Below are 15,451 nucleotides of genomic sequence, written 5' to 3' on the forward strand. Positions count from 1 at the left end.
GATACCACTATCTTTTATTTTGCATTTTGGGAGGGTCAGAAAGTCATGACAGGCATCTGACCTCTGATAACCTCTTTGATGCTTCTGTGTGCAGTTTTTGGGGGGAAGAACTTAATTAAATACAATTGAATTTCCCTGCTAACATTACCACTGAAAGGACTCCTTTTAGATGGCTCAGTGTTTGCTGGTGAGGAACAAACAAAGATGCTTCTTTTGTTCCTCAAAGAAAAGTTAGCATATGTTAGTTAAGGATTTGTGATTTCTTTTTGACTAGACTGGCGGGTTCCTAAAAATTCAATGAGTCTTCTGAAATGGTAACCATGATAAAACATGAAATATGCGATTAACTAAAAATGCTAACCCTCTTTATTCCTGTTGGTTATTACTAAGGTTAATCTTTTAAAGGGTTTACTATGTTAATCTATGCTTAAAAATTATGATCATTTATTTATAATGAAATTGCTAATGTTTGGATATATCAAATATAACTTATTCCTCTCCTGGATTTTTTAGCTACCAGAGGAAGGGAAGAGTTACCAGCAGATGCCCTTTTGTGCTTTTAGCTAGGAGACAGTTAAAACAGGAGATGACAAAAAATATACAGTTTTTGGTTTTGAACAGTTTGTTGAAACTTTAAGAAGCTTGTCTACAAGCTATACTTTAATAAAATGCAATAATCTATATACTCTATAGGTTAAAAATCCATTTTCCCATTGTTACTCTTGGGCTTCTGAAATTAGTGGCTGACAATGACAAATTGAGGAATCAGTTTTATAATCATACACAAATAGTAAGTTATTTTATTCAAATTTGAGACTTGGTACTTATCGAGAGAGGAATCAGGTTTATATCTTCTTAGATAAAAAGAAACTTTTCATCCTAGATGATTTTGTTTTCCTTGAAGAGAAGATTAGAATTAAGAGCTGATGCTTTTGAATATAAAGTTGACTATTGTGTGTGTTAAGCCTACTTCCTCACCTCCACATCCTCTTCCTCTGTTTCTAAGCTTTCCCCAATCTCTCTAATTATTTAGGGGGAGAAAAAGTCAACACTTGACCCTGCTGCCCTATCTGGCTGCTGCTCCATCTTTTGTTTCTCATGCATGGTTAAATTCCTAAAAATGGTGTTTACTATACCCACAGCCTATATTTCCACGTCACTCTCCAGAATCTAGTTTCTATATTCACTATATACTATGTACTCCAGGGGAAGGGTGCCCACAATCAAGACCACCGTGTAAGTTTGGATGGTATACTTTACACAAGACTCCAAGCCAAGGGGATAGGAAGAGGCTAAAATTTTGGTGCATTTAATGGCTAGACTAAGTCCTACCATGGGGCTTTATCTGCCAAGAGGGGTGTGCCATTGTTACTGTGATGATGATAATAATTATTTTGTGCTTTGCCTGAAGGCTCCATAGGGCTAGCTGTGGCTTTGTCCACAATTCCCTTGGTCCAGTCTCAGCCTTTACTGTCTGATTTTATTTTTCAAAATCTCAACCTTTTAAAGCATGTGAGCAAGAATGAAACCTCATTTGTCTAAAGGGTACAAAATTCTTTGTCAACAGGAGGCCTTTCTCAAGGCTGTTAAAATTTTAAATCACTATGGGATTGGGATGAATTGTAGTTGACCTTTGAACAGCATGAGGGTTGGGGTGCAGTTGTCCTTGTGCAATAAGAAATCCATGCACAACTTTTGACACCCCCAAAACTTAACTATTAATAGCCTACTGTTGACAGGAAGCTTTACCAATAACAGAAACAATTAACACACATATTTTTGTATGTTACACGTATTGTATACTGTATTCTTAAAGTAAGATAGAGAAAAGATGTTAAGAAAATCATAATGAAGAGAAAATGTATTTACTATTTGTTAAGTAGCAGTGAACCATCATGAAAGTCTTCATCTTCATTGTCTTTACAATGAGTAGGCTGAGAAGAAGAGGAGGGTTTCGCCTTCTGTCTCAGGGGTGGCAAATATGGGAGAAAATCACTGTTATTAGTAGACTTGCGCAGTTCAAACCCATGTGTTGGTCAAAGGTCTACTGTATTTTTCTGTGTATTTAAACAAAATACTAGTTGAAGGAAGAAAAATAAAGATTAAAATCATTATGTAAAAATACAATGCCAATCTCTTTTTTTCAATCCCTTGGCTGTCTCATGCCCTCCTACTCTGCAGTCATCCTGATGGGAGACACCTGAACACTGTGAAGAGCCTGCAGACTTTATGACTAGAAAGACTCACCTTGGAATCGCAACTCCAACCACTTACTCAGTGATATTGCCTTGGCTGTCATTGAGTTCTGTGGGCTTCAGAGTTTTCATCTACAAAATAAGGATAAAAATTGTTGGCTCTCAATGTCCTTTGGTGGAGGATAAACAGAGTTATTACAGGGCACATCTACTATTTGACCTGGCAGCAGCTCATAGCAGAATCAGAATGTTCTCTCAGTCTACACTTTCCCCATGCTGACCCTCTATTAACATTACTTTTACTTGTTCTTTTTCAACTGGATTTTTTTTTTTCTTTTTGCTCTTTCTTCAACATCTGGCTCAGCTGACATCTCTTCCAAAAAGTGTTTACTGATTCTTCACATTTGTCTAAATCTTCTCCTCAGGTCTGGTAGATGAGCTCCCCTGGTACCTTATGCATCCACTTTCACAGTCTTTATCCTGCTATGCTGTAATTGCACCAGGGGAGCATTATGGAGATTATGCTTCATTTATTTTTGTATCCTTGGTACTGAACATAGTACATGGCAAACCAATAACTATTTGATAAGCTGAATTGTCTTAATCTCAACATCTGGACAAGTGGAGAGAAAAGTGTTGGCAAAGCCATGGCAGTTGGGAAACACAGATGATTAGAAGCAGTGGTGACCAGACCCCTTCCTTGTATGTTTCATCTCTAATGGATATTCCTCTATTGCTTAATTTCTGATCCATTGCACTATCCAGGTCTCTTCTTGGAGAAGAACTGATCTCTTTCCAGGCTTCAGTTATGTCTTATCTTGACCATATAACCTCTTGAAAGCAGCTATCTACAAAGATCAGTCGATCAGTACCTTGCTATTCCAGAACCAACATCACCTGGGAGTTTGCTATAAAACCAAAATCTCAGGCCCTCCTCTAGACCTCCTGAGTTAGAATCTGCATTTTCGCTACTCCTCAGGTGATTTGGATGTACAGTAAAATGTGAGAAGCCCTGGATTAGTAGTAGGTGCCTTTAAGAATAATGTATTCCCTGAATTTATTGATATTTAAATGCCTTTGCCTATGAAGTCTCAGGGAATGGCATTGGGTCTGTTGCAAAGAGAATGAAACAGAACATTGGTATATCGATGAGATCTTGGCCAAAATCAGGCAGTAATTTTCTAACCAAGTTAACTGCAAGTGAAACAATCCACATTAGATTAGAACTAAGTAGACAACCTAAATATTTAAAACGGGTTCAATAAGTGAGAAACAAGTAGTTCATCTTAATGTCTTGATCCTCTGCGTGGATAGAAGATGATTATCATTTTAAAGAGAGACCATTTCTTTAGAAAGAAATGCACTATCCCACATCAAGGCAAACACGTTTTTTTATTTGGTAGCGGTTTAATGACTGAAGCAAGGATTTCAAAAGCTATCTCCTGGTTTCCGTTCCAATCTTAGAGGCAAAACAAGTATTTGCTTTCAGCATAGTTGACACCCAAGCTTTTTGCAAATGTTTCCACAAAGCCAGCTGCCCTTTATAGATCCCCCTGGGAACTTTTGTTTTGGTTACTAACCCTTGAGAGCCTACAACTCCCTATTTGTGAAGGTATTTGTCAGACAGAAAGAGGTCATGAATCTTCAGATATTTTTGAGGAGCATGATCAAGACTCCAGTTTGAAAAACTTTATCCCTTTGCTCAGACCTTTGGGCTCATCTGAAGACTCCCTTCTCCAGCCTTATCATCCCATTGGAACATGCCCCTCCACACACACAGATACACAAAAACAGCACTTCTGTAGCATTTCTTGGCTAGTATATTGTAGGGTTGAAAATTCTGAGAAAATTCATTCCTTATCTGAAAGCTTCATTGGATTTTAAATGCATTTTTATACTAACATTTCTGTTGATGAATCTTGTGGATGCATGAAATTTTATGTTTACTGCTTTTGCTTTATCACCAGTTCAGTCATGGTTTCTCCCTGGGTCTCGCCTTTGTATCTTCCGTAGTACCTTATTCCCTCCTCCTTTTTAAATAACAGAGTCCCAGAGAGTGTTCAATGACTGATCTCTAATGCCATGCGCTAGGTTGAATAAAAGGCTGTGGTCAAACACTCATCTGGAGAATCATGTTACAAAATCGTCAGTGACAAAGACCTGCTACTGAGATATTGTGGCCTTCCAAGGACCTGATGGTGGATTCAGTTTTTACTCTTCACGCACCTATTAGGTGGTTCAAGTGTATAGATGTGTGTGTGTGCGCTTGCATGTGTGTGCATGCCTATGAGCGTGAACAGAACAAAAACCTCAACTCTCTAGCACATACCACCTGTTTTCACATCATTGTTGTTACAAAAGGCTTTTTTTTTCCTCCTTTAATTAGCTGAGCTGTCCTATTTTTTCATAACTTGCCTCTTCTCTAACATATGGGCTGTAACCGTATTTCTTTTCATTAGACCTGAGCCTTGTTTGTCATTTATACCATACTTTTGCCTTTCTCTTTCATTTGGAAAGAAAGAGAGGCTTTCTATTATTTTAGAGCAAAGCACCTCTGGTTTATGTGGCGACTCTTGTGGCTTTCTAAATGCACTTGATTTAGCTTTCAATGTGTAATTACTGCCAAACAAGTTAATTGCTTTATAAGTGTCCAGAATTCCCTGGTTTAATTTTGCTTTCATTTACCAACCTTCATTATACATCCACTGTTCAACATAAACACAAATGATTGTTAATGAATGCCTAATGCCATATTCATTAGAAAATCAGGTTAATGACTGGCAATGAATATCCCAGCTACTTTATTCTTTCAAGATTTTTATTTATTTATTTTTGCCTTGTTGATTACAATAGCTTTTTTGTTTACCAGGAAATTCTACCTGTACTCCTAGTCTGTTTCTTTCTGGACTCCTCATCTTGCTTAAAAGTTCAAGGTAAAGGTTTCTAAGGTACTCCCATTCCTTAATTGTTCTTTCTTCCTGCAGATATGTCCAATATATGCAGCTATTTGTACATAAACTTTATCTCAATAATGCTTTACAAAAAATTAAAAAACCAAGGCAATCAGAATGCACATGATTTCCTTAGGCTATTGGCTACCATAAAGTCTTGTTGTTTGGACAACAGAAATCTCAGGACTGCATTGTATAGATGGTCAGGTGGTACACTGAACTACCCTAAGAGGTACAGTTTTTGCATCACAGTCTCTGTGAATGATGCCACCCTGCTGTGCCATCCACAACTTGCATAGATAGCTCTGAGGAGTGGCACTAAGAAATCTCCACTGAAATGAAAAATGGATCAGAGCAGGGTGGTTTGGGACAGCATTCAGTGCTTCATGCTGATTGCCCTGGGCAAAGGTTGCCTACTTGGAAGATACCACATGTGTGAATGTACATGGTTTGAGTGAGTGGCAGGAAGTCCATGGAGGAGGAGAACTGAAATGCACATCATGGGGATGGGCCTGATGTTCCCCCTGGTGATTCTTGCTTTGTAAATGAAATTCCTTCCTCTCCCTGCAGACATGAGATTGCTTTTCCAATCAGACTGGCAGCTGAGGTTCGAAGGCTATGCATGTGTGCTGATAACCCAACAGAGGACGATGGGTAGAATACAAAGTCTAGATGCTGAAATTTGAGCCCTGGCTTGTCACTACATGGTTGTGTGATCTTGAGCAGTTTCCTCATCTATCAAGTGCAAATGTTGGCGATTTAGAATTCCTTCTGGCTCCACACCCTGTGACACCACATTCCTTTTGGGATGACAGGAGAGTGCCCCTGCATTCTTTCAGTGCATTGACTGGATGCTTACCATGTCCCCAGCACAGAGTTGATGTCAGGGGTACTAGGTAGAAGACACATTTTCTTGATCTCATGGGAGGGCATATCGGGGGGCCCATGCACCCTGCCTGTCTTTGACAGCAGTACAAATGCATCACAGTGGTAGCACTACTCAGCTTCAGTGCTGCAAAATCTATTACCCACCCCAATTATTTACTCCAAGTTCTAGTAATTTTACCTATTTCTTCACCCTTAGGCCCCCTTCTACTTCTCTTCTCACCATCCTTCTATCATGGTACTTTAATCTCAGAGAAGCTCTTGTTTCTTCTTCCATTTTTGTCTCAGTTTCTGTCTCTAGCCTTCACCCAAGTCTACACAATCTATATTCAACAAGAAACATTCATTTCTTACTTATGTTCATTTCAACAAGAAACATTCATTTCTTACTTATGTTCATGAACCTGTGGGTTGACTATGGCTGCACTGGGCTCAGCTGGGATGGGCTTCAGGCTATGGGAGGTACAGCAAAGTCACATGGCAAAGGGTGTAAATGTTTAATTCTATTTCATCCCGATATATCACCATATTTTAAAAATACTTTGTCCCTGTCTTTCATCACATGTATCAGAGTTAAAATTTTACATTTATTTGTGTGATTATTTTGTTACTACCTGTGGCTTCCTCTGGACTCTTGAGGATGGGAACTGTGTTTTGGGCTCACCATTGTTCCCAAAGCACCTGGGACAGTGCTGTGGGCAATATCGGGTGCTCAGTGAATGAACAGCCATTGTTTGAAAGAATTAGCTTCTGATCTGCCTAGAAACCATCACAGGAATGGAAATGTTTCTTTCTAAGAATTACTGAAGTGATACTAAATGCCTTGTTTCTAATGTTTCAGAAATCCCCTTGCTACATTCCCATTGTGAGCAGTGCCACCCTGTGGGATAGAAGCACACCCCATGAAAAGGTGAGTCAGTGGAGTGTTATGTGCAGAGCTGCTCCATAGTGCCGACTTTTTGGCTTCAGTTGCTTTACGTATAAGCAGATTTGTTCCTTTGTATTTTTGACTTTATGACTAGTAAAGGATTTTTTAGATTTTAAAATAAGAAGTATGTTAAAAGACATTTCCTAGAAAACCTTGGATCTCTGAGAGTCACGCTACCTCCTGCTTCTGTACACACAGATATGTACACCTAGAAAAACCTGTATCATCCACTGATGTCCAAGAATAGAAATCACAGTACATCAGGGGTCTTTTCAGTGCATTTATGTGACCAACATACAGAAACTAGGGCGATAATTTTATCTTACCATCATCCATAAAAATTTACAGCTGAGTTCACTAGGCAAAAAGTTGACCTGTTAGTAGTGTTCCTCTCCTGTACCATCTTCTACTAATTGGTTGCTAATGCTCTTTTTCTTGGTGAGAGCCAAAGTGAATGTTTGTCCCTACGATGTGCATATGCATGGCTATAAATGACTACGATGTGAACATGGAGATGGTCACCATGGCTGGCTAGTCCAGTTGTCATGGAGCTGTGGTAGCTTTTCAGATTCAGTCCCACCGGAGCTTTGTTTACAAAAGCAGGATTGGGATAAAAAGAACCTTTCGGCCAACACTGAAATTTACATCCTAAGGGCTTTAATCACCTTCATTTCCTTCCCATTTACCATGAAGGGAACTGCAACTTCCTCTAAAAAGGAACACACAATCCAGCAACACTGATGAAATCACAACATCCCAAACACATGAGGAGGAGATAGTTTTCTCTTCTGTGGACTCCCTTTTTCAAAATTTGTGAGCAGTATTGGCTTAAATTACAGCTTGCAGAAAAGTAGCATATGGTGACTGGGAATACAGTTCAAGAGTAGAAATCAAAGATGTAGAAAATCACATTTTAAGATTAATGGAAAAGGCCAATAATAGTAGAAAACATGAAAAATATGAAGTAGTTGAAAAACATGACCTAGCTTTCTCCCTGTTCTTACTTTACACTAAAGCAGAGGAATATATCTAAGTAAGGCACCTGCAATATGCTGTTTCATTAGTTGTATGTCCATTTGGACTTCAAGGATCTGTGCAACTGAAGGATTCCATGACTCCCAGAATGGACTGTGTTGGAAAGGAAACAGGCCCCAGTAAACTCCCTTGATTTCTACTGTGCCACAACTAGTATGTGAAGGCTCTTAGAAGACAGCACTTCATGAAAAGGGACCACAGATCCATTCTCTCATCAAGGAGTAGTGCAGGTGACAATGAGAGTTGGTATTTAGCTCATACCGCAGCAAGATGATGCCTCTGGAACTCACAGACCAGTGCCCCCTTGGTGCCACTCCTTTCCTCTGACAGCTTAAGTTAGAACGGGGAAGCAAGTGCAGTCCTATGTAGAGCAGGGCTTGGCATCAGCTAGGTCCTCTTTCAAATTGCATCATCTCTTCCTCTCTCTTTCTTCTCTCTCTCTTCCTCTCTGTGTTTTTTGTGGCTTTGGAGGAATTATAGAAGTAGGACTAAAAATTTTAAGATGTGTATCTTTAAAATACTTTCATATTATGTTGTTGCATATAGTATATACTGTATATTGACTGCTATATACTTTATTATATATTATACATTGTATATTATGCAGTGTACATCAGATGTTGTATAGCACATGTATATGAAACATATACTATGTATAACATACTATCATATATGTCAGATAACCTGTATTGTGTATGTGTGTGTGTGTGTCTTTGTGTGCCTCTGTGTCTGTGGCTTTGTGCATGTGTTGCAGTATTATACCTTATATATTGTATTTACTGACCACCTAGCAATAGTCAGATACTAAAAGCAACAGTAAAGAAAAAAGTCTTTGCTTTTTAGGAGACTATCAATAGTGAAGAACATAAATAATGGGAAATTATTAGATAAATAATTCAGGTAATTCCAGAAAACTGCTTTGTTATGAAAGCTGTAGATTGGAGGTAATGAGGTTGAGCGTCTTTTGGGGTGGGAGGAGGGTGCTGCTTTTGCTAGGGTAAGGTGGTCATGGAGAGCCTTTCTTCTTCTTCTTCTTTCTTCTTTCTTCTTCTTTCTTCTTCTTCTTCTTCTTCTTCTTCTTTCTTCTTTCTTCTTCTTCTTCTTCTTCTTCTTTCTTCTTTCTTCTCTTCTTCTTCTTCTTCTCTTCTTCTTCTTCTTCTCTTCTTCTTCTTCTTCCTCTCTTCTCTCTTCTTCCCTCTTCTTCTCTCTTCTTTTCTTCTTCTTCCTCTCCCTCTCCCTCTCCTTCTCCTCCTTCCTTCTCCTTCTCCTCCTTCCTTCTCCTTCCTTCTCCTTCTTCTCCTTCCTTCTCCTTCTTTCTTTTTCTTTTTTCTTTTTTTTTGAGTTTGCTGGATCATATAGTAATTCTACTTGAACCTGGGAGGTGGAGGTCGCAGTGAGCCAAGATTGCACCATTTCACTCCAGCCTGGGTGACAGAATAAGAATGTCTCAAACAAACAAACAAACAACAACAACAAAAATAGACTTAATAGCCTTTAGAAGCATTTTCATTAACATAAAGAAAAACGACTACTATTATTATGTCTGTTCAAAAATGTCCTCAGGGTTCAAAGCAATAAAATATAGGGAAAATGTATAAGAACTGGGGAGAAAATATAATGTTTATTATCTACCTGGAAATTCTAAAATTATCTCAAAATTATTAAAATATATAAATTATTAAAACCAAAACTATAAATTACTTTGAATAAATTTAAAAAATTATAAGACATATATGGAGAAAAGTATAAAATATTATTTAAGGATACAAAAGAGGGTGCCCAAATAAATGAAGAGAGAGTATGTATGTGAATGAGATGTCTATCTTAGTCTTTTTGGTGAAGTTAAAAGAAGATTGATCCTACAAGTTAAATGAAAGATCATAACTTGATCTTTCAATTATGAAGAAGAACAAAATATGGAAACTTGCTTTACCAGATATCAAGACTTTTTATAAAGCTTTAGTAATTAAACAGCATGCTATGTGCTCAAGGGTGGGCCTGTGGAACTGAACAGAATATATAAATCTGATATACAAAAGAAAGGATATTAGATACTGATGGGGAAAGGAAGGACTATTCAGTAGATGGGGTAGGGACAACTGACTATTCCTACAGAAAAAAAAGGTAATATTATATGTCTATTCACACTAAATAGAAAAGTAAACTTTGGGCAGGTTTAAGAAAACTAACTTTTAGAGAACATGCAAAATATATTTTAAGACCTGAGGGGTATAAAGGGATTTCCCAAGGTATAAATATCATAAACTTTCAAGATATATTGATAAATTTTACAACATTATAGATTAAAAAGTCTCCTTTACCAAGCTTTATAACAAAAATAAAGACAGGTTACAAGTTAACAACAAATATTTGGAGAGCAAATACTAACAAGTAATTTATTTCTATAATTTACATAGAATTCCCACCAATTTGTAAGAGAAAGATAGTTAACTGGGTAGAAAAATGAGCAAAGGATATGAATTGACAATTCACGAAGAGGAAACCTGAATATCCAATAAAAGTATAAATAAAAGTTTTAGCTTACTAGTGTCAAGGGAAATGCAGATAAAAACTGTAATGAAAGATGATTTCATACTTGTAAGTTGACACAAATGAAAAAGTCAGATGATAAAACATGTTGACAAGGGTATAGAGAAATGGAGAGTCTCACAAAAGCTGCTGCAGAATCACTTTAGAGAGAATTTTCATGATCTAAAACGGTTGTAGAATGTAAATACCTTTTACTTTATTTTATTTTTGATACAAATATTTGTACATATTTATGGGATACATATGTGATATTCAGTTTAATGCACTGACTGTATAATGATCAAATCAGGGTGTTTGGGGTGTCCGCCACCTTGAGTATTTATCATTTCTATGTGTTGGGATCATTTCAGGTCCTTTCTTCTGGCTATTTTGAAATATATATACATTGTTGTTATTGATAGTCACCATACTCTGGTATTGAACATTAGAATGTATTCTTTCTATCTAAATGCATGTTTGTACCCATTAGCCAATCTTTCTTTATCCTTGCTTCCACCCTGATATGCTTCCCAGCCTCTAGTATTCATCATTCTGGAATGAAAACACATTTGACTCAACAATTTCCATCAAGGTGTGAAATTAGAGACTTTGTACTCAATGAAGACACATAGACCAGCAGTCGCCAACCTTTTTGCGTTTTGTGGAAGATCATTTTTTCCACGGACCAGGAGGGGTTTGGAGGAGATGGTATCTGGATGAAACTGTTCCACCTTAGAAGATCATCAGACATTAGTTAGAGTCTCATAAGGAGCATGCAACCTAGATCCCTCACAGTTCACAATAGGGTTCGAGCTCCTGTGATAATCTCATGCCACCACTGATCTTACAGGAGGCAGAGATCAGGTGATAACACTTGCTCCCAGTCTGCCACTCACCGCCTGTTGTGTCTTCTGGTTCCTAATGGTCTGGAGCTTGGGAACCCCTGACATAGAGGACTGTTTTCTGATGTATTGATTTGTAATGGAAAATTAAAAAGCACGTGTTCATTAACAGTAGAGTAGATAAATACATTGTGGCCTAATTTATGCAATGGTCTGTTGCAACTAGTTTAAAGGAATAAATTGAAGCTGTACAGACCGTCAAGGATAAATCTCAATAATCTGATGGTGATTGAAAGTATCAAGTTATAGAATTACTTACATATTTGGTATGACAGATACTGTCACTTAGAAGGTAAAGTTATACACCTTTGCTTTTCCCTCCCAGTTTGGAGCCATTTGAGACGTAAACACACAGATCAGAAAGATGGTGGTAAAAATATATTCCGGGTCAAAGCTGGATTGAAGAACATAGTAATGTTTCCAAAAATATAAACAGATCATATTCTTCTGCTCACAAACTTCCAATGGGCTTCGATTTTACTCACAATAAAATCCGAAGTCTTTATCATGGTTCCAAGACTCTACATAATCTGGACCCCACTACCCTACTGGTCTCTTCACTTATATTTTACTCTCCAGCCCCTTCCTCTGCTCAGTCCTCCAAGCACGCTTCCCTCCTAGGTCCTTTGCATTTACTGCTTTGTCTACTAACAATGCACCTTCTTTCAGGTCCTGAGCCCCACTTGCCTCAGAACGAGTAGATCTGGTGTGGTTGTACTCAGAACCAGTACATCTGGGGTTGGTACTCTCCTAAGCAACTCGCCAACTAATGACCAAGGATCTAAAATAATGGTGTCGACCTCTGCGGACAGCGCACAGCTGCAGTCCAATAGGGGAAGCAGCGGGGCCGGTGCAGACACGAACGACTCTGTCTGACAGCTTTGGGGAGAGCCGTGGATCTCCTAACGCGGAGGTTGAGATCTGAGAACGGACAGACTGCCTGCTCAGGTGGGTCCCTGACCCCTGAGTAGCCTAGCTGGGAGACATCCCCCACTAGGGGCAGTCTGACACCCCACACCTCACAGGGTGGAGTCACCCCTGAGAGGAAACTTCCAAAGGAAGAATCAGACAGGTACACTCGCTGTTCAGCAATATTCTATCTTCGGCAACCTCTGCTGCTGATACCCAGGCAAACAGGGTCTGGAGTGGACCTCAAGCAATCTCCAACAGACCAACAGACAGTCCTTCTGACTGTCAGACGGAAAACTATCAAACAGGAAGGACACCTATACCAAAACCCCATCAGTACGTCACCATCATCAAAGACCAGAGACAGATAAAACCACAAAGATGGGGAAGAAGCAGGGCAGAAAAGCTGGAAATGCAAAAAATAAGAGCGCATCTCCCCCTGCAAAGGAGCGCAGCCCATCGCCAGCAACGGATCAAAGCTGGTCAGAGAATGACTTTGACGAGATGAGAGAAGAAGGCTTCAGTCCATCAAACCTCTCAGAGCTAAAGGAGGAATTACATACCCAGCACAAAGAAACTAAAAATCTTGAAAAAAGAGTGGAAGAATTGACAGCTAGACTAATTAATGCAGAGAAGATCATAAACGAAATGACAGAGATGAAAACCATGACACGAGAAATACGTGACAAATGCACAAGCTTCAGTAACCGACTCGATCAACTGGAAGAAAGAGTATCAGCGATTGAGGATCAAATGAATGAAATGAAGCGAGAAGAGAAACCAAAAGAAAAAAGAAGAAAAAGAAATGAACAAAGCCTGCAAGAAGTATGGGATTATGTAAAAAGACCAAATCTACGTCTGATTGGGGTGCCTGAAAGTGAGGGGGAAAATGGAACCAACTTGGAAAACACTCTTCAGGATATCATCCAGGAGAACTTCCCAACCTAGTAGGGCAGGCCAACATTCAAATTCAGGAAATACAGAGAACACCACAAAGATACTCCTCCAGAAGAGCAACTCCAAGACACATAATTGCCAGATTCACCAAAGTTGAAATGAAGGAAAAAATCTTAAGGGCAGCCAGAGAGAAAGGTCGGATTACCCACAAAGGGAAGCCCATCAGACTAACAGCAGACCTCTCGGCAGAAACTCTACAAGCCAGAAGAGAGTGGGGGCCAATATTCAACGTTCTTAAAGAAAAGAATTTTCAACCCAGAATTTCATATCCAGCCAAACTAAGCTTCATCAGTGAAGGAGAAATAAAATCCTTTACAGATAAGCAAATGCTTAGAGATTTTGTCACCACCAGGCCTGCCTTACAAGAGACCCTGAAGGAAGCCCTAAACATGGAAAGGAACAACCGGTACCAGCCATTGCAAAAACATGCCAAAATGTAAAGACCATCGAGGCTAGGAAGAAACTGCATCAACTAACGAGCAAAATAACCAGTTAATATCATAATGACAGGATCAAGTTCACACATAACAATATTAACCTTAAATGTAAATGGACTAAATGCTCCAATAAAAGACACAGACTGGCAAACTGGATAAAGAGTCAAGACCCATCAGTCTGCTGTATTCAGGAGACCCATCTCACATGCAGAGACATACATAGGCTCAAAATAAAGGGATGGAGGAAGATCTACCAAGCAAATGGAGAACAAAAAAAAGCAGGGGTTGCAATCCTAGTCTCTGATAAAACAGACTTTAAACCATCAAAGATCAAAAGAGACAAAGAAGGCCATTACATAATGGTAAAGGGATCAATTCAACAGGAAGAGCTAACTCTCCTAAATATATATGCACCCAATACAGGAGCACCCAGATTCATAAAGCAAGTCCTTAGAGACCTACAAAGAGACTTAGACTCCCATACAATAATAATGGGAGACTTCAACACTCCACTGTCAACATTAGACAGATCAATGAGACAGAAAGTAACAAGGATATCCAGGAATTGAACTCATCTCTGCACCAAGCGGACCTAATAGACATCTATAGAACTCTCCACCCCAAATCAACAGAATATACATTCTTCTCAGCACCACATCGCACTTATTCCAAAATTGACCACATAATTGGAAGTAAAGCACTCCTCAGCAAATGTACAAGAACAGAAATTATAACAAACTGTCTCTCAGACCACAGTGCAATCAAACTAGAACTCAGGACTAAGAAACTCAATCAAAACCGCTCAACTACATGGAAACTGAACAACCTGCTCCTGAATGACTACTGGGTACATAACGAAATGAAGGCAGAAATAAAGATGTTCTTTGAAACCAATGAGAACAAAGATACAACATACCAGAATCTCTGGGACACATTTAAAGCAGTGTGTAGAGGGAAATTTATAGCACTAAATGCCCACAAGAGAAAGCAGGAAAGATCTAAAATTGACACTCTAACATCACAATTAAAAGAACTAGAGAGGCAAGAGCAAACACATTCAAAAGCTAGCAGAAGGCAAGAAATAACTAAGATCAGAGCAGAACTGAAGGAGATAGAGACACAAAAAACCCTCCAAAAAATCAATGAATCCAGGAGTTGGTTTTTGAAAAGATCAACAAAATTGACAGACCGCTAGCAAGACTAATAAAGAAGAAAAGAGAGAGGAATCAAATAGACACAATAAAAAATGATAAAGGGGATATCACCACCGACCCCACAGAAATACAAACAACCATCAGAGAATACTATAAATGCCTCTACGCAAATCAACTAGAAAATCTAGAAGAAATGGATAATTTCCTGGACACTTACACTCTCCCAGACTAAACCAGGAAGAAGTTGAATCCCTGAATAGACCAATAGCAGGCTCTGAAATTGAGGCAACAATTAATAGCCTACCACCAAAAAAAGTCCAGGACCAGATGGATTCACAGCTGAATTCTACCAGAGGTACAAGGAGGAGCTGGTACCATTCCTTCTGAAACTATTCCAATCAATAGAAAAAGAGGGAATCCTCCCTAACTCATTTTATGAGGCCAACATCATCCTGATACCAAAGCCTGGCAGAGACACAACAAAAAAAGAGAATTTTAGACCAATATCCCTGATGAACATCGATGCAAAAATTCTCAATAAAATACTGGCAAACCGGATTCAGCAGCAC

The 15,451-nt window shown here is 38.8% G+C and overlaps 1 protein-coding gene across 1 annotated transcript in view; it reads left to right on the plus strand.

The window, feature by feature from the left end:
• Positions 1–15,451, plus strand: part of CUNH12orf42 (chromosome unknown C12orf42 homolog) — a 185,398-nt gene that overhangs the window by 78,700 nt on the left and 91,247 nt on the right. Inside the window, exon 3 of the mRNA XM_033220867.1 lies at positions 6,873–6,941. Within this exon, the coding sequence (XP_033076758.1) occupies positions 6,873–6,941 (69 nt within the window). The remainder of the gene's footprint in view (positions 1–6,872; positions 6,942–15,451) is intronic.

The sequence above is a fragment of the Trachypithecus francoisi genome, unplaced genomic scaffold (genome assembly GCF_009764315.1).
Source record: "Trachypithecus francoisi isolate TF-2019V2 unplaced genomic scaffold, Tfra_2.0 Lachesis_group11, whole genome shotgun sequence".
In the NCBI taxonomy this organism is placed as follows: domain Eukaryota; kingdom Metazoa; phylum Chordata; class Mammalia; order Primates; family Cercopithecidae; genus Trachypithecus; species Trachypithecus francoisi.